Below are 25,913 nucleotides of genomic sequence, written 5' to 3'. Positions count from 1 at the left end.
CCCCCCTGCTTGTTGACGTAGTACATGGCAACCTGGTTGTCTGTCTGAATTTGGATAATTTGGTGGGACAGCCGATCTCTGAAAGCCTTCAGAGCGTTCCAGATCGCTCGTAACTCCAGAAGATTGATCTGCAGATCGCGTTCCTGGAGGGACCAGCTTCCTTGGGTGTGAAGCCCATCGACATGAGCTCCCCATCCCAGGAAAGACGCATCCGTGGTCAGCACTTTTTGTGGCTGAGGAATTTGGAAAGGACGTCCCAGAGTCAAATTGGACCAAATTGTCCACCAATACAGGGATTTGAGAAAACTCGTGGACACGTGGATCACGTCTTCTAGATCCCCAGCAGCCTGAAACCACTGGGAAGCTAGGGTCCATTGAGCAGATCTCATGTGAAGGCGGGCCATGGGAGTCACATAAACTGTGGAGGCCATGTGGCCCAGCAATCTCAACATCTGCCGAGCTGTGATCTGCTGGGACGCTAGCACCCGCGAGACGAGGGACAAGTTGTTGGCTCTCGCCTCTGGGAGATAGGCGCGAGCCGTCCGAGAATCCAGCAGAGCTCCTATGAATTCGAGTTTCTGCACTGGGAGAAGATGGGACTTTGGGTAATTTATCACAAACCCCAGTAGCTGCAGGAGGCGAATAGTCATCTGCATGGACTGCAGGGCTCCTGCATCGGATGTGTTCTTCACCAGCCAATCGTCGAGATATGGGAACACGTGTACCCCCAAGTCTGCGAAGTGCCGCTGCTACTACAGCCAAGCACTTGGTGAACACTCTGGGCGCAGAGGCGAGCCCAAAGGGTAGCACACAGTACTGGAAGTGACGTGTGCACAGCCGAAATCGCAGATACTGTCTGTGAGCTGGCAGTATCGGGATGTGCGTGTAGGCGTCCTTCAAGTCCAGAGAGCATAGCCAATCGTTTTCCTGAATCATGGGGAGAAGGGTGCCCAGGGAAAGCATCCTGAACTTTTCCTTGATCAGATATTTGTTCAGGGCCCTTAGGTCTAGGATGGGACGCATCCCCCCTGTTTTCTTTTCCACAAGGAAGTACCTGGAATAGAATCCCAGCCCTTCTTGCCCGGATGGCACGGGCTCGACCGCATTGGCGCTGAGAAGGGTGGAGAGTTCCTCTGCAAGTATCTGCTTGTGCTGGAAGCTGAAGGACTGAGCTCCCGGTGGGCAATTTGGAGGCTGCGAGGCCAAATTGGGAGTGTATCCCTGCCGGACTATTTGGAGAACCCACTGGTCAGAAATTATGAGAGGCCACCTTTGGTGAAATACTTTCAACCTCCCCCCGACCGGCAGGTCGCCCGGCACGGACAACTTGACATCGGCTATGCTCTTCTGGAGCCAGTCAAAAGCTCGCCCCCTGCTTTTGCTGGGGAGCTGTGGGGCCTTGCTGAGGCGCACGCTGCTGACGAGAGCGAGTGCGCTGGGGCTTAGCCTGCACCGCAGGCTGTCAAGAGGGAGGATTGTACCTACGCTTACCAGAAGAGTAGGGAACAGTCCTCCTTCCCCCATAAAAACGTCTACCTGAACAGGTAGATGCTGAAGGCTGCCGGCGGGAGAATTTGTCGAAAGCGTTATCCCGCTGGTGGAGCTGTTCTACCACCTGTTCGACTTTTTCTCCAAAAATGTTGTCCGCTCGGCAAGGGGAGCCCGCAATCCGCTGCTGGATTCTATTCTCCAGGTCGGAGGCACGCAGCCATGAGAGTCTGCGCATCACCACACCTTGAGCAGCGGCCCTGGACGCAACATCAAAGGTATCATATACCCCTCTGGCCAGGAATTTTCTGCACGCCTTCAGCTGCCTGACCACCTCCTGAAATGGCTTGGCTTGCTCAGGAGGGAGCTTGTCCACCAAGCCCGCCAACTGCCGCACATTGTTCCGCATGTGGATGCTCGTGTAGAGCTGGTAAGACTGAATCTTGGCCACGAGCATAGAAGAATGTTAGGCCTTCCTCCCAAAGGAGTCAAGATACTAGAGTCCTTGCCCGGGGGCGCCGAAGCATGCTCCCTAGAACTCTTAGCCTTCTTTAGGGCCAGATCCACCACACCAGAGTCGTGAGGCAACTGAGTGCGCATCAGCTCTGGGTCCCCATGGATCCTGTACTGGGATTCGATCTTCTTGGGAATGTGGGGATTAGTTAGAGGCTTGGTCCAGTTCGCCAGCAATGTCTTTTTTAGGACATGATGCATGGGTACTGTGGACGCTTCCTTAGGTGGAGAAGGATAGTCCAAGAGCTCAAACATCTCAGCCCTGGGCTCATCCTCCACGACCACCGGGAAGGGGATGGCCATAGACATCTCCCGGACAAAGGCCGCAAAAGACAGACTCTTGGGAGGAGAAAGCTGCCTTTCAGGGGAGGGGGTGGGATCAGAAGGAAGGCCATCAGACTCCTCGTCAGAGAAATATCTGATGTCCTCCTCCTCCTCCCACGAGGCCTCACCATCGGTATCAGACACAAGTTCATGAACCTGTGTCTGAAGCCGTGCCCGACTCGACTCCGTGGAAACACGGCCACGGTGGGAGCGCCGAGAGGTAGACTCCCTCGCCAGCACCGGCGAAGCTCCCTCCACCGACGTCGTCGGGGAGTCTTCCTGGGAGGCGGCCGCAGCCGGTACCGCAAGCGGCACCGATGTTGGAGACCTCACCCCGGGAAAAAGGGCCAGCCGTCGCCTCGCTCGACGGTACCGGTGGCGCAAGCACCCCCAGTACCGGAGAAGGGCGCAACAGCTCTCCCAGAATCTCTGGAAGAACGGCCCGGAGACTCGTGCAGAGCGGCTGTGGAGAAAGACTGGGAAGCCGATGCAGGCGTCGAGATCAGAGTCTGTTCCGGGCGTGGAGGCAGTTCCGGGCTGTCCAAGGTGGAGCGCATCGACACCTCCTGAACATAGGGTGAGCGATCCTCCCGGTGCCGATGCCTACCGGGTGCCGACTCCCTCGGCGACCCAGAGCTCTCGGTACCGAGGCGGAAAGGAGACCGGTGCCGATGCTTCTTTGATTTCTTCAAACGAAGCATGTCACCGGAGCTTCCTGGTACCGACGAGGAGGACGTAGAATCCAACCGTCTCTTCCTCGGGGCCGAGGCCGAAGAAGGTCGGTCTCGGGGGGGGGGGGGGGCTGTACCGCAGGAGCCCTCAGGGCAGGAGGAGACCCACCCGAAGGCTCACCGCCACCAGCAGGGGAATGGACAGCCCTCACCTGCACTCCAGTCGAAGCACCACCGTCCGACGACATCAGCAACAGCGGAGGTCCCAGTACCACTGACGTCGACGCAGCCTTCCGATGTCTCGGTACCGACGATGCAGAGGGTCGAAGCCTCGTTGCTGTCGATGCAGTCGATGCACTCAATACTTCCCGTGCTGTTGTCGACGAAGAGCCCGAGAACAACACGTTCCACTGGGCCAATCTCGCTACCTGAGTCTGCCCCCAGACACTGAAGACACGAAGCGTGCCTATCAGTGAGCGAGATTACCCGGGCGCACTGGGTGCACTTTTTGAAGCCGCTGGGAGACTTCGATGACATGGGCGGAAAAATCACGCCGGCGAAATCAAAATTCGCGATGATGACGGAAGGCACCAAAAATAAGGGAGAGAAAACCCCTACCGAGGCCAAAAAGGCCTATCCCGAAAGCGAAAAGAAACTTACGCTGGGGGAAAAAAACTGGACACACGGGAAGGGACAAAGACCGAAGGCCTCTTTTTTTTTTTTTTTTTTAAGTGAAATCGCGAAGACGCGCGAGGGTCAACTTGAGGGGCACGAAACGGCGGCAAAACACGACCGTCCCGAGCGCGGACAAAAGAAGACTGACGAACACGAGCCGGTTCAGGCGGGAAGACAGCCGCGCATGGGCGCGCGAGAGATAGCAAAGGCCTTTGCTAGTGAAGTTTCCGATTGGAAGGGCTGCCGTGGACGTCACCCATCAGTGAGAACATGCAGCCTGCTTGTCCTCGGAGAATGTGCTTTTATTTTCCCTGACATTTTGTGGCAGTGAGGATTTCTGTACTTTTTTTGTGAATTATATTAGCAAGGACCATTTTTAAATTTGGCATCCTCTATATAATGGCCAGTCATTTTGTATGTGGTTTACAGAGAAACTAATAGTTAATTTCCCATGAGGCAGCTGCTGGGTAAAATAGGGGCCCTTGTCAGAGTAATGGGAGACATTCTGGAGAAATGTCATCACTGAAGATTTTTAGAATGAACGTAAAGAACTGCTTACATCTTGATAAGTATTTTTTTAATAGTTTTCATGGTGGCTCCCATAATATATATATTTATAGTTGAACTTATACAGCAGCTTTTTGCAGTGATGAAAAATTTTCTGCTTATGAAATGAAGTTGAATAATTGAATAATAAATTGACATCTGTAATCTGATTCAATTAAGCAGCAGTAAAGTTGTTGTTGTTTTTTTTTAATTAATGATTGATATCACAGATCCCAGGAGTACAAGGTGCTGGGATCTCTCATGTGTTCTGAGGTCTCTCTCTCCACAGTACCCATGTCTGTTTTAATCATTCCCACCATAAGAAATTCACTAATCCCTTATTTTTCCTATTTGTCTGTCTTGATTAGATTGTAAGCTCTGTCAAGCAGGAACTATCTTATTTAGTATACAGTGCTGTATACGTCTAGTAGTGCTATAAAAGTGACTAGTAATAGTAGTAGTAGGACTTTTTATGCTGTGATTTAATATTTGATTGAATGATTTTGTGTGTTTTGTGAGCCTGTCTACAATACAAATCAGTGGATTAACATAATATTTTGGTGGTGATCAAGTATTGACAGTTCTGTTACCTTCCAAATGATTTTTTGGTAATTGAATCATCCATTATTATTCTCTCACCCATTTGTTAGCCTCACTAATTTCTGCTAACATTTCAACATTCATCTATTAATTCTGATTAGGCAGATGATAGTATACCCCTATTACTATTCTTTCCCCCTTTACACATGGAATTTCTATCCAAAAGAATTCCAAGGCATATTTTATTTCCTACTCAACTTTGATTCTATTTGACTCAAGGCTCCCCAACATATAGCACTAACCCTCCACCAGTTTGATCCATTTTATCACTGTGACGTAATCTGTACTCTGTATAACACTATCCCATTGATTATTCTTCTTCCACCAGGTCTCAAAGATGTCTATTGTATCTACATTTTCATTTAGTGCTATAAATTCTAACTCTATCATCTTGGTTTTTTTTTGGCTTTTAATTTTTGCATACAAAAAACTTCAAACAATGAAGTCCTTTTACTAAGCGGCAGTAAGCACTAACATGTACTTACCGTGTGGGAAAATGCATTACTGTGGGGCATGCTCAGGCATCCCACAGTAGTTTTGGCATCTGTGTATGCTTCCCGTAAGCTTAAAAAAAAAACCCAAAAAACAACTTCTTAGGCCCCTGTTTACAAAGCCGCGATAGCAGCTGGTAGTGTGGTACTGCTGTGTGGCTTTGTAACCGAGGGTGTGTGTGTGTGTGTAATTTTTTCTAGTGATAGGTGTGTTTGGGGAGTGGAGAGTAGGCGTGCCCAACACTAATTGTTTAGCGCCGCTACATTGCCAGGTGGCACCCGATTAGTGTGTTAGCAAATGAGTCCTTTCCGCCTACTAAATAGGTGTTGGTAAGGGCTCACGGGTTAATGGCCACTTGTTAACTTGAAAATCAGCGCATGGCCATTGAGGAAATGAAATAAACTGGCCATTTTAACAGCCGCACACTAAAAGTCGACTCCGTGTGCAGGGAAACCCACATACTAGTCATAGTGCAGCCCACCTTTTATGTTTCTATTAACAATATAATGTATAAAAGTGATTTGATGTGCAGCAATGGACTTATGAGTTGCTTTCTCATTTTTTTGACGTGTCACAAAGTACTTCTGAGCACATACATTTATTTACTTATCAGCTTTATTAAACAATTTTGGCTTGTATGAAAAAAATTGTATGAAAAAAAAACTATTTTTTTTACCCAAACTTCATAATAGAGCTAATGTTCATAACAGTTTAGGAATTTTAACTTTATACTCCCATCTTTTATTTTTTGTATTTTCCAATCTTTAAACAAAATGTAATATTAGACAAAGGGAACCGGAATATACAACAGTTTTTAAATTAATTCATTTAAGGAAAAAAAAAAAAGTTGCCCAATACTCATTTCACTCATATGAAAAATTGCCCCTCAGTTACTCAACCAACTGACCATATTTAATCAATAATTAGATTCACTTGACTGAACATAGCCAGGCTTAATTGCAGCGAACCCTCTTAAACCTATAGCTCACTGTATAATTGGACCTTACCATGAGAGTGAAGTAGTCATCACAAACAGTTCTACAATTGGGTTTCTGCCAGGTACTTGTGACCTGGATTGGCCACTGTTGGAAGCAGGATACTGGGCTAGATGGACCACTGGTCTGACCCAGTATGGCTATTCTTACGTTCTAATGCTATGCCATGATACAAGGAAATTCCAGGAGAGATGAGAAAAAAAAACACATTGCTGAAATATTTCTCTCTCAAAAAGGTTACAAAGACACTGATACCTAGATGCATGAAAGAAACGTTAAAAATCCAAAAACGTAAAGGTCCATGTTACAAGTTACCAATTATGAAAAAACGATGCTCAAAAAAGAAACAGCATGTACATGAGCCACACGGTAATACAAAGGTTGAAATCCACGGTAGCGGGGTTGAAAACACATGTGCATAATAGTCATTCGCTAAGCACACAGCAAGTGCTGCAGCTGTTGTACGTATGTCTAAAAAGACCACATCACAGACGTGTGTCCTAGGCGTGTGAAAGACGTCACTCATAAGCAGAGCCTTATAGGCCCTGGTCAGCGCACAATTTTTAAATCACTCTGCGGACGGTTACCGTGTGCTGTGCCACGTTGCTTGCATCCTGTTTTTATTTTTTTGGTGCTTTCACATTTTCATTGGTGAGTGCGAGATTTTCATTTTCCTCCATTTTTTTCATTTTTCACATTGGTTGAGGGGCAGGAGGGAGAGAGAGATGACTGTGCAGTCTTATCTGTGGGCTGCCAACATTTTTTCGTGATAATGAGTTGTGCGAGCCAGAGCACATCCATGTCAGAGAAATTGGGCATTCTGCAACAGGGACCCTGTGCAGCCATAGATTCTCCAACACGGATGTGCGCACACGCATTTACAAACACGTCGATGACACTGCTTATGCATGCACTTTATGGATGTGCTTTTTGTTCATGCAGATGACAGCTCCTGAAGTTACTGGCAGCCCCTGAGTACCGTTAAATATATCATGTTAAAGGTGTGTGGTCCTTTGTGTACATCGCTCGTAAACGGCTGGCATCGTGCGTTGCCTTCATTTGAATGTGTCCGTTCCCCTCTCTCTCCTTCCCCTTATTCCTTTTCCTCCTTTCCTGAAGTTACTATAGAGGAAACTACACTTCTCCTTTCTTCCTCAAAATGTACCACCTGTTCCTCTAATCCCATTCCCACCCACCTTCTTAATGCCATCTCACCTGCTCTTATTCCTTTTATCTGTCACATTCTCAACCTCTCACTTTCCACTGCAAATGTCCCTACTGCCTTTAAACATGCTGTGGTCACACCTCTCCTTAAGAAGCCTTCACTCGACCCTACTTGTCCCTTTAATTACTGACCCATCTCCCTCCTCCCTTTTCTCTCCAAATTACTTGAGCGTGCTGTTCACCACCGCTGCCTTGATTTTCTCTCCTCACATGCTATTCTTGACCCACTACAATCTGGTTTTCGCCCTCTCCACTCAACCGAAAATGCGCTTACTAAAGTCTCCAATGACCTATTACTGGCTAAATCCAGAGGTCTCTATTCCATCCTCATTCTTCTTGATCTTTCCGCTGCTTTTGACACTGTCGATCACAGCATACTCCTCGATATCCTGTCCTCACTTGGATTCCAGGGCTCTGTCCTTTCCTGGTTCTCTTCCTACCTCTCCCTCCGCACCTTCAGTGTTCACTCTGGTGGATCCTCTTCTACTTCTATCCCTCTGCCTGTCGGCGTACCTCAGGGTTCTGTTCTTGGTCCCCCTCCTCTTTTTTATCTACACTTCTTCCCTTGGTTCATTAATCTCATCCCATGGCTTTTCCTACCATCTCTATGCTGATGACTCCCAAATCTACCTTTCTACCCCTGATATCTCACCTTGCATCCAAACCAAAGTTTCAGCGTGCTTGTCTGACATTGCTGTCTGGATCTCAACGCCACCTGAAATTAAACATGACCAAAACCGAGCTTCTCACTTTTCCCCCCAAACCTACCTCCCCACTCCCCCCGTTTTCTATTTCTGTTGATGGCTCTCTCATTCTCCCTGTCTCCTCAGCTCGAAACCTTGGGGTCATCTTTGACTCTTCTCTCTCCTTCTCTGCTCACATCCAGCAGATCGCCAAGACCTGTCGTTTCTTTCTTTTCAACATCCGTAAAATCCGCCCCTTTCTTTCCGAGCATTCTACCAAAACCCTCGTCCACAACCTTGTCACCTCTCGTTTAGACTACTGCAATCTGCTTCTTGCTGGCCTCCCACGTAGTCACCTCTCCCCTCTCCAATCAGTTCAAAACTCTGCTGCCCGTCTCGTCTTCCGCCAGGGTCACTTTACTCATACTACCCTTCTCCTCAAGTCGCTTCACTGGCTCCCTATTCATTTTCGCATCCTGTTCAAACTTCTACTAACCTATAAATGTACTCACTCTGCTGCTCCCCAGTATCTCTCCATACTCGTCCTTCCCTACACCCCTTCCCATGCACTCCGCTCCATGGATAAATCCTTATTTGTTCCCTTCTCCACTACTGCCAACTCCAGACTTCGCGCCTTCTGTCTCGCTGCATCCTATGCCTGGCATAAACTTCCTGAGCCCCTACGTCTTGCCCCATCCTTGGCCACCTTTAAATCTAGACTGACAGCCCACCTATTTAACATTGCTTTTGACTCGTAACCACTCGCCTCCACCTACCCTCCTCTCCTCCTTCCTGTACACATTAATTGATTTGATTACTTTATTTTTTGTCTATTAGATTGTAAGCTCTTTGAGCAGGGACTGTCGTTCTTCTATGTTTGTGCAGCGCTGTGTACGCCTTGAAGCGCTATAGAAATGCTAAATAGTAGTAGTAGTAATGCAAACCAGATAATTCCAATACGTTTGCATAGCGTTTTTGTTGTGCACTTACGAGTGCAGTAAACAGGTCACTGTAGGCTTTTGCGTATTCGTCGCTCGATACCATGATCGCTAAAGTAGCTGAAACTAGTTGAAAACAATCGTTGCTGGCACAGTAAGTTTTATGCATCCGGCCCTGAATCACAGTGTGAGCCATTATCTCCAAAAGATGACGACTTGGAAATGGTGAATCTTCCCAGGAGTGGCTGGTTTGCCAAAATTACTGCAAGAGCATAGCAGCAACTCCTCTGTGGTCACAAAACTTCCCAGATCATCCTCCGAAGAACTGCAGGCTTCTATAGCCTCAGTTAAGATCAGTGTTCATGATTTCACAATAAGAAAGGCTGGGCAAAAATGAGATTTATGGGAGAGTAGCAAGGGAGAAACTGCTGTTATCCAAGAACAGCATCAATGCTCATCTCACATTTGTAAACACCTTGAAGACCCCTAAGCCATTTGGGATAAATGTTCTATGGTCAGATGACTCAGAAGTGAAACTTTCTTTCAACAACAAAGGTCCCACTATGTCTGGCATAAAGCAAATACAGCATTCCAAAGAAAGAATATCATGCCAACAGTCAAACATGGTAACATGATAGTGTGGGGATGCTTTGCTGCCTTAGGATCTGGAAAAACTTGCCATTATTTAAGTATGAATTCAGCACTGTACCAGAAAATTCTTGAGAATGTGTCTGAATTAAAATAGTCCTGTAAAGAGTGGGCTAAGATTCTTAATACATGTGTGATATGGGTGTTGGATAACTTTGCTCTTTGCTCCTTAAATAATTAACACTTTAAACATGTAGTATTAGACAAAGAGAACCAGAGTAAACACATTTTTAAATATCAGAAACCATTCAATTGACATATATGCCATAACGGGGGAGGGGAGAAAATTTTCCCATCACTGCAGATCTAGCAATATTGCTCTTTACATTTGCTTGCCAAACTGTAGAACATAAAGGGAAACCTCCACATTTCCTTTTTTTATCACAAAGGCTGCAATCTGGCAGCACATGTTTTAAATTCAGTTCCAACATGCTGCATGACATATGTAATATAAGCCCTCCCATTTACAAAGAGAACATAGAACTGTCCCCACGTACAAAGCAACAGAAGTTGATACACTAAATTGGAGAAAGAGGATAAAAAATCAGAAGGAACAAGACTGAAAAGAGGTCCAGGTCCAGCCACTTTTGGAGCTAGACGCTCTTCATCACTGGCATAAAAACCTTCCAACAAAAAGCTTTGTAGTTGAAATGTAATACAAGAACAGTTTGAAAACAGATGTTTTCAGTCTCATAATATAAATGAATAATGTTCAGTTACAGTGCTATTCTTTAAATAATTTGAAGTCTTCAAAGTTCTCTCTTTATATGCAACAAAGCAATATCCCACTGAATAAGCAGAAGAACCCAATGTACTTAAATGTTAGAGAACAGACCAGTCAAAGTGTAATAAGATCACAATTCCATGAGAAAAAAAAAATTATAAAGAACGTATTTCATTTAATGTGCTGATGAACTCACACCGACCAAAATCTAAATGTAAATACTATGTACTCTGAACACAGACAAGACAGTACCTAATGTCTTGCACAGATTCTATTTCTAAATTTAAACAACTTTCGGAAGCTTGATATATACACAGTCACATGCCAACCAAAATGAAAACACTAGGTTTTGGGGAAATTGCCTAACCCAGGGGTAGGCAACTCTGGTCCTCGAGAGCCACGGGCAGGTCAGGTTTTCAGGATATCCACAACGAATATGCAGGAGATAGATTTCCAAGCACTGCCTCCATGGTATGCAAATATCTCCTGCAAATTCATTGTGGATATCCTGAAAACCTGACCTGCCTGTGGCTCTCGAGGACCAGAGTTGCCTACCCTGGCCTAACCATACTGAAATGATTTGCCATAACTTGTAATTTTGCTTGTGGAAAAGCATGAGTCAATTTTTTTGAACTATTCAAATACAGATAAAAAAGAAGCCACCAAATAGGCTGGTGCAGAAAAGTGGACACCTTGTTTCACTCTTCTCATTTCTTCATATCTCACTATTGTACACACTCAAGTTAAACATGAGTTAGATCTCTTCCCCCCCCCCCACCCCCCAATGAAAAGCTCCACTTAATATAATTCTTGCTTAAGATTTAAAATATTACTATTCTAGAACTTGAACCACCACCCAAATAGACCAAAGTTTAAAAATGATTCTCATATATTCTTAATGTAGTTGCTTACTCACAGAATGCTCTCTACTACAAAATTAAACTCATACAACTGTGATCTAGTTATACTTTGACTGTATATTGTTAAATTCAGCATTGCTCTTAGAGCAATTTAATAGGGAACTTACCACATGCCAAAACTCCTGTAGGTAAAAGAACAGTAATTATTAAGACTACTATAGACAACTCATAGGAACTGGCCATGAAATGCTTAAAGTATACTTGTGCCAGGAGAAGATTTTTGGGTTTATTAAATGTTCTTCAAAATTACAAGAATAAACTCTTCAACAGAAAATAGTGTGACTACCAAAGAAATACCACACAAAATAATAAAAAGGAAAAATAAATTAGTTAAGAGATTCCCCCCCCCCCCCAAACCAAGCCCACTAAATAGGACTCCAACAACAATTACAGGGAAAGTACAAAACTAAGAAAACATTTACAAATAAATGTAGTCGTGCCCCAATAGATCTAAACAGAATTGAAGCAAAGTAATGCCTAGAGGTTTAGTTTCAAAGCACTTAGGAGCCCTTTTACCAAACGGCAGTAAAAGATGGCCTGCAGAAGCGTCAGGACGTGGGATCACGGCATCCTAAGGCCACCTTTGGCTGCTGTGGGTAAAAGGGGTCTTTTTTTGGGGGGAGGGAGGAGCAGTAAATGGTTGTGCAGTAATTAAAAAAAATTACCCCATACCCATTTACTCCTTAGCCCTTACCACCCTCCTATTTAGGAGGCGGTGAAGGTTCTGGCAGTTATTTGGGGCATGCTCAACGGCACTAAAAAAAAAACCAGAAATATTTTCCAGCAGTAGACACTGAATGGTAGGCCTAAAGCCCGGCAGTAGGGCCAATTTGCTGAACTGAAACCTGGCGGAGACCCTTCTACTGGGTGATAAAAGGGCCCCTTAGGCCAAAATTACATTGTAACCTATGGAACTTTGTAAATCTAAGTGCTTTGAAAATGAGCCCCTTAGTCTCCTAGGCTCCTCCTCTCATATCCAACATGAGGAATTTCAGAGCATAGTCTGATACACTGATGAGGTGGATCCCTGTTCTGAATAACCTGTCTTTCTGAACGTTTCCTACGAATAAGTAATCTATCCAGGAATGTGTCTGTGTGCAGATGAGACAAATGAAATCCCAAACCTTGGGTTTCTCAGACGTCATCCATCAGATTAAACCCTTCCTCAGCTCTTTACCCTTCCTTTTCCCATACTTTCCCCATCACTCTGGAATGGCTCTTCTACTCAAAAATGCAGTTTAAATCCAATCCCACAGTGCTACTTGGATAAAAGCCACTATCCACTTGCCAAAAAAAAAAACCCCTTTTTGCTCCATTAGGTGCATACATATTCAAACTGATCAATATTCCCTGTTACCCATACTACTCTCCCATCTGTGTATCTCCCTTCATCATACTTCAAATGTTGCAAGTTTTTATATACGATAGACACACCCCTCCTTACTTTTTTTTTTTTTTAATAGAAGAGTGTGCTGAAAATATCACCATGTAAACCATCCACCCTGCAACTTGTTATACTCAATCTGTCAGTTTAGTTTCCTGCAGTGAGGTGATGAAAGCCTTATTGTCTCTGAGATATTTCCTCATGAGCTATTAATAAGCTATTAAACCCTCCCACATTCATTCAGGTTTATCTTACCAATTTGATAGTCCTCACTCACTCCCCCTTGCTCCTTCTAACCACCTCTTCCTCCACCGCTCCCATACACCTCCCTCTTTCCCCTCCCCCATCATATCTACTACTGTAGATGACATCTTCCAAGTCTCCCGGCTTCCTTCATTCATTTTACTGTCATGTCTGTCCTAGTTTACCTTCCTTCTTTTACAATTAATTCATAACACTCCCCTCACATTATTGTACAACCTTTTACCTCCAATGCACAAATAAAACCAACCAGTCCTCTCCAAACACCTGTTCTCAGTTTTGTCCTTCTGCCCACTGCATTTGTCCCTTCCACTTGCACCAGCTCGTGGCTATAGAATTCCTATCTTTCCCACTGCCAGTTCCCTTTCATCATCCCAATTTAACCATTCCACTCTATCACCTATTCCTATTATCCAGAGTTTACCAGTCCTCTTGCTCAATCCATAGTTCAGTGTCCTTAATAGCTTGCACTTCTGTTCCATCTTTGGAGGTAGCACCTTTAGGGGTCTGTGTCATTCCAGGAATAAACCCAAACCACCAAATTCTGTTCAGACAAATTCCCCTGCCACTGAATGAGGTAGACAGAAGTCCTCTTGCTCCCTCTGTGTCTCCATAGGTGTCACTGTGGTTTGACTGTGCCCAAGTTGCTTCTGAGCTTTAACTGCCACTCCTGTTCCCTGCTCAGCTTTCTGCAATTGCTGTTGAGCCCACTTCCCTCTCTGAAGACTTGTCACGTACCACAGCCAACTAGGGTGTGGTGAAAAAAACAAAAACACTTACCCCATTCTCCATGACAGATTGGCAGGGTACCATATTCCAGCATGGCATCCCAGATTTTGAAGCGCTGTTTTCCATTTCAACATTTTTTTCTTTTCATTACTGTCTCGAGTCAAATACTTGAATTGAGACCATTATAATCCATCATTACTTTCCTTCTAGCAATTCGCAAATATATTCCACTTCTTCATACCAGAGCACATTTAGAATAAGAACACATGGCTGAGCTGCATCATTTGGCCTGTTGTGGAGCTCTCTGTACCAACGCTTTACCGCACAGGCCAGCTGCGCAGGAAAGCATGCTTTTAACATACTTTCGGGCATTGGTCCCTTCGGGCCCCTCTGACATCCCATATATTCTCAGATTAGAACGTTTTCTTGTTCTTCAACCCAATCCTTTAAAGTCTGTACCTGTGACTATAAAGTCTGTATAGCTGAGCTCTCCATTTACATCCAGTCTTCTAAAACTCCTACTCTCTGCTCCACCTTAGAAACCTGAGCCACCAGTGAACCAAAACATTTGTTGAAATTGGTAAGCACCATTTGTAAGATTTCTTCTTGGACATCCTGAATTTCTCCGAGCACCACAGACACCCCAGCCTCACACTCCAACACCATCTCACTGTCCTTACTCGGTCCCACCAAAGGAGAATCCAGGCACTAATCGCCAGCTGCATTAAAGTTTTTATAATTTTGAGGGCTTAGCTTTAACCATCTCCTACATTTTGTAAGGATCTAAGGGTGATGCTATATTCTCTCTTCAACCTCTAAAAGCCATTGGGACAATAGAGCACCACTCACATCCAGCAGCCATGCACTCCAAGCAAAAGTCCCAGACTCAAACACTTAACCAATTTTTCTAAATCCTAACCATATATGCTAAATACAAAACTGGCATCTGGAACCTCCCAATCGCAAAACTGATATCAGCTAAAGGATAGAACACACTTTGGAAGGCCTTTTTCATGCCAAACACAAGGGAGTTCTAGGAACCAGAACTGGAATTATCCACCAAAATCTTAAGTGGATAAAACCTGGAAAATTAAAGTAGCCAAGTCCTCCTTACCTAAAATATGGATCACAGAAGGTCAGCTACTGCAGTTGTGGAAACGTGCCAACAGTATGAGGAGAAAGCTGTGGATTCCGTTTCTCTTGGTGCTGAAGGACAGTCGGATGAGCAGCATGCTGGTTCCTCCAGCAGAGCAGAGCCAGCAGCTAATGTGAACGAAGCAATGGCAAGCCCAATTTGGAAGGAACTGCCTGAAGTGGGAATCGAACTCAGTTCCTCAGGACCAAGGTCCACCACCCTAACCACTAGGCCACTCCTAGTGCCCAAGGCAGTAGATACAGTTTAGTTTTTAGACCAATTCACTCTGAAACCAGATCAAACTCTAATAATCTGAAGACTTTAATCAGTGAGGAATTTATTCCCATAGATACCAATACAAATCTTAATGTAGAGTGGAACTGTATTAATTGATCTTGGGAATGAATTCAAACTAATCAGAAGAGACTCTACTGCAACAGGAAATAAAAGAAGGAAACTCTAACAAACTTACTCTCATTGAAGTACTGGGAAATATGTGAATTAGTTCAAACTGCATTTAGTACGGCTGAATAAAGACATTGGCACCATTTAATAAAAATTCTACAATTAAATTATCAATGTAAAGAAGGCAGAATAAAAAAAGCCTCTGTGTTCTCAACCATCAACATTTGACCCCTGAGCACTAAATATAAGTACATAAATATATAAGCATCGCCATACTGAGACAGACCAAAGGCCATCAAGCTAAGTATGCTATTTCCAAAGTGGTCAATCCAGGTCACAAGTACCTGGCCAGAACTCAACAGAATAAAAGATTTATGCTGCTTATCCTATGAATAATCAGTGGATTATCCCAAGTTTGTGATGATTATGGCATTTTCTTATAGGAACTGGTCAAATCTTTTTCAAAACCTTGCTAAGCTAACTGCTTTTAAGACATTCCCTGGCAATGAATTCCAGAGCTTAATTACATGTTGAGTGAAGAAATATTTTCTCCAACTTGTTTTAAATTTACTAAATTGTTTATATGCCACCTAGTCCTTGTAGTTTTTGAGAGAGTAGACAAGATTCAAGTCTACTCATTCCACTAAGGATTTTATAGACCTCTATCATATCTCCCCCTCAGCCATCTCTTCTCCAAGCGGAAGAGCCCTAGCTGCTTTAGCCTTTCCTCATAGGGAAGTTGTCCAATCCACTTTACCATTCATCACCCTTCCCTGTACATTTTCTAATTTCACTATTTCTTTTTTGAGATGCGGAGACCAGAATTGCACACAGTATTAAAGGTGTGGTTGCATACATACAGCAACACAAAGGCACTAACATACACAGTTTTCTTCTTCATGCCTTTCCTAATAATTCCTATCATTCTATTTACTTTTTTGGCAGCCACTGCACACACTGAGCAGAGGGTTCAAGGCAGCAATGACGCCTAAATCCTTTTCATGGGTGGTGACTCCTAATGTAGAACCTTGCATCATGTAGCTATAATTTGGGTTTTTCTTCTCTACATGCACCACATTAAATGTAACCTGACATTTGGCAGTCCAGTTTTGTAAGGTCCTCTTGCAATTTTTCACAATTCTCTTGTGATTTAACAACTTTGAATAACTATTGTCAGCAAATTTGATCTCTTTTTTCGTTATTCCTGTTTCCAAATTATTTATAACTAGATTTAAAATACATGGTCCCAGCACAGATCCTTGGGGAACCCCACTATTTACTCTTCTCCACTGAGAATACTGACCATTTAACCTTAACCCTGTTTTCTATCTTTTTTTAGCAAAAAAATGTTGTCGATATGTAGAAGTTTTACAATAAGCAAGCATAATAAGACAAAAACAGTTATGTCAAAAGGAAACAGTACAATAGCAATGACAATGCAATAACACCATAGAACAATATCAAGAACAATTCTCAATTAAGAGCCTAAAATAAAGAGGTAAATAATAACCATCAGAATCATACAAAAGAATTTGTTGGAGATATTTGTCAATGGCATCATAAGATATAGAGAAAAGAGTTAGTAAATATATAACCAACAAGTCATACAAAGACCAGATAAACATGTTTTAACCAGATCTTAATCTACAATAAGATTGTCTCCTATCCCAAGACTTTTTAAAGTTTCCTCAGCAGCTGTTCATGAGGTCCTTTATCAAAAGCCTTCTGAAACTCCAGATACACAACAAACTGTCACGCCTTTATCCAAATATTTATTCTGCCCTTCAAACAAATGTAAATTGATGGAGGCAAGACTTCCCCTGGCTAAATCCATGCTTTTTAACATATTTATAAATGACCTAGAGATGGGAGTAACTAGTGAGGTATTTAAATTTGCTGATGACACAAAGCTATTCAAAGTTGTTAAATCGCGAGAAGATTGTGAAAAATTGCAGGAGGACCTTACGAGACTGGGCATCTAAATGGCAGATGACGTTTAAAGTGAGCAAGTGCAAAGCAATGCATGTGGGAAAGAGGAACCTGAATTATAGCTATGTAATGCAAGGTTCAACATTAGGAGTCACGGACCAAGAAAGGGATCTAGGTGTCATCGTTGATGATACGTTGAAACCTTCTGCTCAGTGTGCTGCTGCGGCTAAGAAAGCAAATAGAATGTTAGGTATTATTAGGGAAGGAATGGAAAACAAAAATGAGGACGTTATAATGCATTTGTATCGCTCCATGGTTCAACCGCACCTCGAATACTGTGTTCAATTCTGGTCACCGCATCTCAAAAAAGATATAGTAGAATTAGATAAGGTGCAGAGAAGGGCAATGAAAATGATAAAGGAGATGGGACTCCCCCCTATGAGAAAAGGCTTAAGTGGCTAGGGCTCTTCAGCTTGGAGAAAAGACGGCTGAGAGGAGATATGATAGAGGTCTATAAATAATGAGTGGAGTGGAACGAATAGACGTGAAGTGTCTGTTTACTGTTTCCAAAATACTAGGACTAGGGGGCATGCAATGAAGCTACAAAGAAGCAAATTTAAAACGAATCAGAGAAAATGGTTCTTCACTCAATGGAACTGGGGAACTGAGGAACTGAGTTCGATTCCCACTTCAGGCACAGGCAGCTCCTTGTGACTCTGGGCAAGTCACTTAACCCTCCATTGCCCCAGGTACAAAATAAGTACCTGTATATGTAAGCCGCATTGAGCCTGTCATGAGTGGGAAAGCGCGGGGTACAAATGTAACTAAAATAAAATAATTAAACTCTGGAATTCATTGCCAGAGAATGTGATAAAGGTGGATAGCTTAGCAGGGTTTAAAAAAAAAAGGTTTGGACGGCTTCCTAAAGGAAAAGTCCATAGACCATTTATTAAAATGAACTTGGGGAAAATCCACTGCTTATTTCTGGGATAATACTTAGATTAGTGGACATCTTCTTGTGTATCAGTACTTACTAATGGGAAGGTCTCATAGTCGTGGGGGGGTCCTCATTTCTCTTTCTCTATTTACCGCCAATGATGGCATGCCCGCTATTACGACAAGTATAATCATAGACCTCCCCTGCCTCCTCCCTTTCTGGGATAAGCAGAATAAAATGTTTTGTACTTTTTTGGGAACTTGCCAGGTATTTGTGACCTGGATTGGCCACTGTTGGAAACAGGATACCGATAGCAATACTGTGCAAGGACCCTGAACTATTCATGACCTTGTACGTACACACTCTGATAGCCTAAGCAAGTCAGTACATATAACTCATTGCAGCTGGCCTCACCCAGCTCCCATGAGGATTTGTAGTGACACACATACCCCATCTGCTATACAGACAATGTGTACCAGGGCATGATAGATACATCCTTATGGTTCTGCAGCCCGATTAGTTTTCTGCTGATGTAGCAAAACCACATCCTTTCTATGCTTTTGAACAGAATTGCAGTGGGAAGCACAGAAGCATGCGTTTACCACTATTCTAAGATAACTAAGTATGAACTGCACAAGACAACTTTGGGAAGGTACCTGACACACTCCCTGAGCAGTGCTTTGTAGCCAGTATCTGAGAAAGGACTTTCCCCAGCTAACAATACTATTTTATTGCCTTTGCCAGATTTTTCTCCTGTACTGTAAGTATCTTACATTTGTGTTATCTATGATATTCTTTCTGCCCATACAATACATTTTCTATGTTGTATAGCTGATATTGTTGGTTATGTTTATCCCCGAGCACCTCCCTTCTAAAGGTAGCCAGGTAAGGGCTACCAGGGGAGCTACCTGGCTCCCAATGCTGGGCTTGATGGACCTTTGGCCTGTTCCAGTATGGCACTACTTATGTACTTCCAAATTCTCAAAGATGTTCTTTTGGCTCTAATAGCTTCTTTCAATTCCCCCTTTAACCATGCTAGCTGTCGTTTGCTCTTCTTTCCACCTTTATTAACACATGGAATACATCTGGTCTGGGATTCCAAAATGGTACTTTTAAACAACGTCCATGTCTGATTTAAAGTTCTAACCTTTGCAGCTGTTACATCTGTGCTCACCTCACCCTCTGGTGGCCAGAACCGGTGGCTGCTGTGGACCGTCACCCGTTCCAGATTTCAGCTCAGTCCGGTCCGGATCTTCCAGGCTGCCAGGTTTGCTTGTGCTGTTTGAGCCTGCACAGTACCCGTAGCTGCCTGGTGATTGCAGCAGTGAGTTCCAACTGCTTCTGGGCTTATCAGCCATCTTGGAACATTTCTGCTTTGCCTTTGCATTGCATCTAAGGTCCCTGGTTTGTTGGTGCTGTGCTGCACTAAGTCTGATTTCCTGATTCTGGCTTTGGCTCTGCTTGTCTACTGGACTTTTCTTCTGCCTGTTGCCTGCCTAGACCCGGATTGTTACTGGACTATTCTTGCTGCCCGCCTAAGAGACCTTGCCTGGATTTGCTGGTATGTTTGTTCTGCCTTGCTTCTGGTGTGGGGTGGTTTGCCTGCCGCTGCTGCCCCTCAGCAGTGGCCCAAGGGCTCACTAACCTAGGTTCCAGCTTTGTAAACGTGACAGAATGCAAAGGCCATGAGCTCGGCGAAATCATCCTTCCAGCAGGGCTTCCTGGCCATGATTTTTTCCTCTGTTGGCAATCCGGGTCTCAGCCCGGGTGCCACTCCTAGTTTGGATTTTGATCTTGACCCAGTTTCTGATCTTAATAGTTTTATCATGCTTCGTGACTACCGGGAACAACTTCTCTTTGATCCAGCCTTAATGAATACCCTGGAAGCTGCAGCGGAGAGAGAGCATGTCTGGGGGCTTGGGTCCTCTGTAAACCCAGTCTCTGCTATTGATTCTTCTACCCTGCTCTTCCAGTACCGCTACAACCTCTTATCGGATCCGGCCCTGCGGGATACTCCTGAAGGCTGAAAGGAGGCGTTGTAGTAGTCCTGAGTTCCAGGCTCGTCTGCAGATTTCATTGAGCTTTCTGAGGTCCAGGTACGGTTTAGCTCCTGTGCAGAGTTCCAGTGCCATTCGAGATGCTGAGGTCCGCTCAGAGTTTGAGTTCCAGCCAAGATGAGATTGATCCTGCCCTAAGTTCCAGCCAAGATGTTTCAGAGTCTGCACTGAATTCCAGCCAAGTGCTTGAGCCTGCTCTGAGTCCCTGCCCAGAGCCTGTTTTGAGTTTCAGCCCAGATGAGCCTGAGTCTGTTCTGAGATCCTGCCAAGCGCCGGAGTCTGCTCTGAGTTCCAGTCAAGCTTCTGAGCCTGTCCTGAGTTCCAGCCAAGATGTTCTTGAGTCTGCACCGAGTTCCAGCCAAGTTGTGCCTGAGCCTGCTCTGAGTTCCTGCCTGGTGCCTGAGTCTGTTTTGAACTCCAGGCCAGAGGATGCTGAATCCACGATGAGTTCCAGTTCCAGCCAAGCTGCTGAGTGCACGCTGAGTTCCTGTTCCAGCCTAGTTGCTGAGTCCATGAGGAGTTCCAGTTCCAGCCGAGATGCTGAATCCAAGCTGAGTTTCTGCTCCAGCCGAGAAGCAGCGTCCGAGTTCCAGCTCCAGCCGAGATGCGGAGTCCTAGCCGAGTTCCAGCTCCAGCCAAGAGGCAAAGTCCAGTCCTGATGCCAGTCCAGGTTCCAGCTGTGAGCCTTGTTCAAGCTCCAGCCAAGCTACCCCTGGTCATGTTTTGCGACTCCTCCGTAGATTTCACCATTGCTACCCGTGGAGACCTGAATTCCCCATGGAAGTCGGGGGGGCCTTGAGGGGGAGATACTGTTACGTCTGTGCTCACCTCGCCCTCTGGTGGCCAGAACCGGTGGCTGCTGTGGACCGTCACCCGTTCCAGATTTCAGCCCAGCCCGGATCTTCCAGGCTGCCAGGTTTGCTTGTGCTGTTTGAGCCTGCACAGCACCCGTAGCTGCCTGGTGATTGCAGCAGCTGAGTTCCAACTGCTTCTGGGCTTATCAACCATCTTGGAACATTTCTGCTTTGCCTTTGCATTGCATCTAAGGTCCCTGGTTTGTTGGTGCTGTGCTGCACTTCTGCCTAGGCTGATTTCCTGATTCTGGCTTTGACTCTGCTTGTCTACTGGACTATTCTTCTGCTTGCCGCCTGCCTAGACCCGGATTGTTATTGGACTTTTCTTCTGCCTGCTGCCTGCCTAGACCAGGATTGTTTCTGGACTATTCTTGCTGCCCGCCTAAGAGACTGTGCCTGGATTTGCTGGTACGTTTGTTCTGCCTTGCTTCTGGTGTGGGTTGGTTTTGCCTGCCGCTGCTGCCCCTCAGCAGTGGCCCAAGGGCTCACTAACCTAGGTTCCAGCTTTGTAAACGTGACACAGCTGAGGCTTTTCAACTTTTTTTTTTTTTAATAAAAAGAGAATATCACCCCAAAATCTGAATTAATTTAATTTAGGCATTTATAATCCGCTTAACCATCATGTTCAAGGTGGAGAACAATTATACATTATAAGCAGGTACTTATCACTTTTCATAGCTAATTAGATGTTTAATTAGGAGACAAAGGATCTCATCAATACATATGGGTTCCAAATTAAAAGAAAACAGAATCTCTTTCCTTAGCCATCACAGGTTTTAAAAAAAACCCTCCATAAACGCCAAAAAAAAGTGCATAAATAATTAAATTACTCACTTATTCTTCTCTAAACCCTGATAATAATTATAGTTGCAAAATTACATACAAATGTTTTCAAAGTTCACATTGCACTTAACTCATTCAGTAGTATAGCCACCCCAGGGAATTCAGTGAAAATCCAGCCCTGCATCACAAATTTAAGTTGGTATAGAAAGGAGCTTAAACCCAAGAAGCCAACAAATTGCCATTATTGGGGGTCCTAGCAAGGGTACCTCATTTTGCCCATCCAGGGCTGTTTCAAGGGACAGTGTACATAAGTATTGCCAGACAGACCGAAGGTCCATCAAGCCCAGCACCCTGTTTCCAACAGTGGCCAATCCAGGTCACAAGTACATGGCAAGATCCCCAAAAAAGTAGAATACATTTTATGCTGCTTATCCTATAAATAAGCAGTGGATTTTCCCCAAGTCCACTTTAATAATGTTCTATGGACTTTTCATTTAGGAAGCCATCCAAACCTTTTTTAAACCCCACTAACCTAACTGGAATTCGTTGCCAGAGAATGTAGTAAAATCAGAGTTTAATTACACTTTGAGTGAAGAAAAAGTTTCTCCAATTCGTTTTTAATTTACTACTCTATAGCTTCATTGCGTGCCCCCTAGTCCTAGTGTTTTTGGAAAGAGTAAACAAGCGATTCACTTCTACCCATTCCACTCCACTCATTATTTTATTGACCTCTACCATATCTCCCCTCAGCCGTCTTTTCTCCAAGTTGAAGAGCCCAAGCCACTTTAACCTTTCCTCATAGGGAAGTAGTCCCATCCATTTATCATTTTCGTCGCCATTCTCTACTACTACTATTTAGCATTTCTATAGCGCTACAAGGCGTACGCAGAGCTGCACAAACATAGAAGAAAGACAGTCCCTGCTCAAAGACCTTACAATCTAATACCTTTACTAATTCCACTTTATCTTTTTTGAGATGCGGTGAACACAATTGCACACAATACTCAAGGTGTGGTCATATTAACCCTCTCCTCAAGTCACTTCAATGGCTCCCTATCCATTTCCACATACAGTTCAAACTCCTCTTATTGACTGCCACTCCTCAGTACCTCACCACTCTTCTCTCTCCCTACACTCCTCCCCAGAAACTCCGTTCATTGGGTAAATCTCTCTTATCTGTACCCTTCTCCTCCACTGCCAATTCAAGATTCCATTCCTTTTATCTTGCTGCACCATACGTCTGGAATAGACGTCCTGAGTCAGTATGTCATTCAAATCCTGCTTGCTGCAGGGTTTGCATGACTGTCCCTTGAAGCAGCCCTGAATGGGCAAAACGAGGTATCCTACTTTAGTACGTAAGTGTTGCCATACTGGGACAGACCGAAGGGCCATTAAGCTCTGTTTCCAACAGTGGCCAATCCAGGTCACAAGTACCTGGCAAGATCCCAAAACAGTACAATACGTTTTATGCTGCTTATCCCAGAAATAAGCAGTGGATTTTCCCCAAGTTCATCTTAATAATAGCTTACGGACTTTTCTTTTATGAAGCTAGCCAAACCTTTTTTAAAACCCACTAAGCTAACTGCTTTTACCACATTCTCTGGCAACAAATTCCAGAGTTTAGTAATATTTTCTCTGATTCATTTTAAATTTACTACTTTGTAACTTTATTGCGTGCCCCCTAGTTCATGTATTTTTGGAAAGAGTAAACAAGTGATTCACGTCTACCTGTTCCACTCCACTCAGCATTTTATAGACCTCTATCCTATCTCCCCTCAGCTGTCTTTTCTCCAAGTTGAAGAGCCCAAGCCATTTCAGTCTTTCTTCATAAGGAAGTTGTCCCATTCCCTTTATCATTTCCGTCGCCCTTCTCTGTACCTTTTCTAATTCCATTATATCTTTTTTGAGATGTGGTGACCAGAATTGCACTCAATATTCAAGGTGTGATCACACCATTGAGCAATACACAGACATTATAACACCCTCGTTTTTATTTTCCATTCCTTTCCTAATAATACCTAACATTCTACCTGCTTTCTTTGCTGCTGTAGCACGTCAACAATGACTCAAACCTTTTCCTGGTCGGTGACTTAACATGGAATTTGCATCATGTAGCTATATTTCGGTTTCCTCTCTCCCACAAGCATCACTTTGCACTTGCTCACATTAAACATCAACCGCCATGTTTGGTGCCAGAATCCGAAACGTTATCAGGGTTCCCAAGACCCTCTCAGATGGCACATTGGGTTCTAGTGGGGCTAAATTGGATGGGGTACAGCTTTTTAACAGATTTTAGATACTACCACTATATGGAAGCCCAACTTAGGGGGATCCTTGAATAGATGGCTCCTGATGTGAAACAATGGGTGGTCCTTGAGCAGGAGCCTATACCATTGCGATACATTCTGTGGTTACTAGGGGTGATGACCATTTTCAATATTTGACAGTGGGCCAAGCTCAGTGGAGATTGTTTGGGGGGGGGGGGGCACAGCTCATCACCATTCACACCTATATGGTATAATTTGGCTTTTGGCCCTGGAGTGGATTCAACTATGTTTGAGAGGTAGGAGCAAAATAATCTGTGCAGCCTGGGATAATATTTTGAAGGGAAAGGTTCTTTTGAATGTTACCTCCTTGAAGGGTAAACAACATCTAGAAAGCAGGAATACTTCCAACTACAGCATTATTTAGGGGCACAAAGGATTGGCAGTTAATTCAAATGCTGTTTTATTCCTATACTAGTAAAAAAGGCCCGTTTCTGACACAAATGAAACGGGCGCTAGCAAGGTTTTCCTCGGAGTATGTATGTTTGAGAGAGTGTATGTGAGAGTGACTGTATGTGAGAGAGAGAGTGAGTCTGGATGCGAGTGTCTGTGAGAGAGAGTGTGTGTGAGAATGAGTGTGTGTGCAAGTGCATATGTGAGAGACAGTGTGAGAGAGAGACAGTGTGTGAGTGACTGTGTGACACATAGAGAGTGAATGTGATACAGTGTGAGACAGAGTGTATGAGACCAAGAGAGTGTGTGAGTGACTGTGTGACACATAGAGAGTGAATGTGATACAGTGTGAGACAGAGTGTGTGAGAGACAGTGTGTGAGAGTGAGAAAGACATTGACTGAGAGAGAGAGTGTGTGTGTGACAGAGATACCTCCCCCCCCTGGTGTCAGGCCCCCCTCCCCCCCTCTCTCTCTGGTGTCTGAGCGTTACTGTGCAGGACGCTGAGCTCTGGCTGTGCTTCAAGGAACTGACCAATCCTATTTAATAGAATGCACCTCCAACATTCTGAAGCCGAGAAACCTCGTGTGGTTGGTCACTTCTGCTTGTGACAAACCCGGAAGTACGTGATGTCAATTCAGGAGATGGATACAGAGAGCAGGAATGCCTCAGCCATGCAGTCAGCTTCAGAATGTTGGAGGTGCGTTTTATTATATAGGATACTAAACAGACTACACTGCTTGGGGCAAGTCCCCAACTCTATAAATAACGCTGTGATAGGTCCTACCTTCTCATGTGTAGGCTGGGAGAAAAGGAATAAAATCTGGGTGTGGATGTGCAGGACAGAGTAGACAGAGGTTTATCAGGCAATCTCTAAAGTGTCAATAATGAACCTCAAATATGAAAACATTTAAACAACCAAGATAATTTTCATAGTATAAGGCAAGTGAACATGAATGCTCCTAGACAAACACACACATTAAAGATTTCTTCATTTGATTAGCTTATTGTATGCATATTTAATACATAATCCAATCTGCTGAATGCAAACCAGAGAATAAAAGATGAACTATTTTAAAATTAGCTTTTGTTAACTATGCGTTTCAGCAGCTTTAAAGATGTGATGTGCTTTATGTTCAAAGCTTTCCTTCTTACCATGTTTTTTCCCTAAAAGCAGCTCTGGTGCTAGATAGTCGGGGGTTCCTAGAATTTGATCGCCATCCACAGGAGCAGCACCTCTTCTTACACTTTTTGGTGTCCTATAAGGTGTTTCAGCATGTTCC

The 25,913-nt window shown here is 44.2% G+C and overlaps 1 protein-coding gene across 1 annotated transcript in view; it reads right to left on the bottom strand.

The window, feature by feature from the left end:
* The window catches only part of MASTL (microtubule associated serine/threonine kinase like), a 247,832-nt gene that overhangs the window by 21,797 nt on the left and 200,122 nt on the right, over window positions 1-25,913 (bottom strand). The window contains 1 exon segment of the mRNA XM_030200885.1: window positions 25,786-25,912. Coding sequence (XP_030056745.1) covers window positions 25,786-25,912 — 127 coding nt within the window.

The sequence above is a fragment of the Microcaecilia unicolor genome, chromosome 1, assembly GCF_901765095.1.
Source record: "Microcaecilia unicolor chromosome 1, aMicUni1.1, whole genome shotgun sequence".
NCBI classification, from domain to species: Eukaryota; Metazoa; Chordata; class Amphibia; order Gymnophiona; family Siphonopidae; genus Microcaecilia; species Microcaecilia unicolor.
The sequence above is the reverse complement of the archived record's forward strand: the minus strand, read 5'-3'. Positions and strand labels throughout refer to the sequence as shown.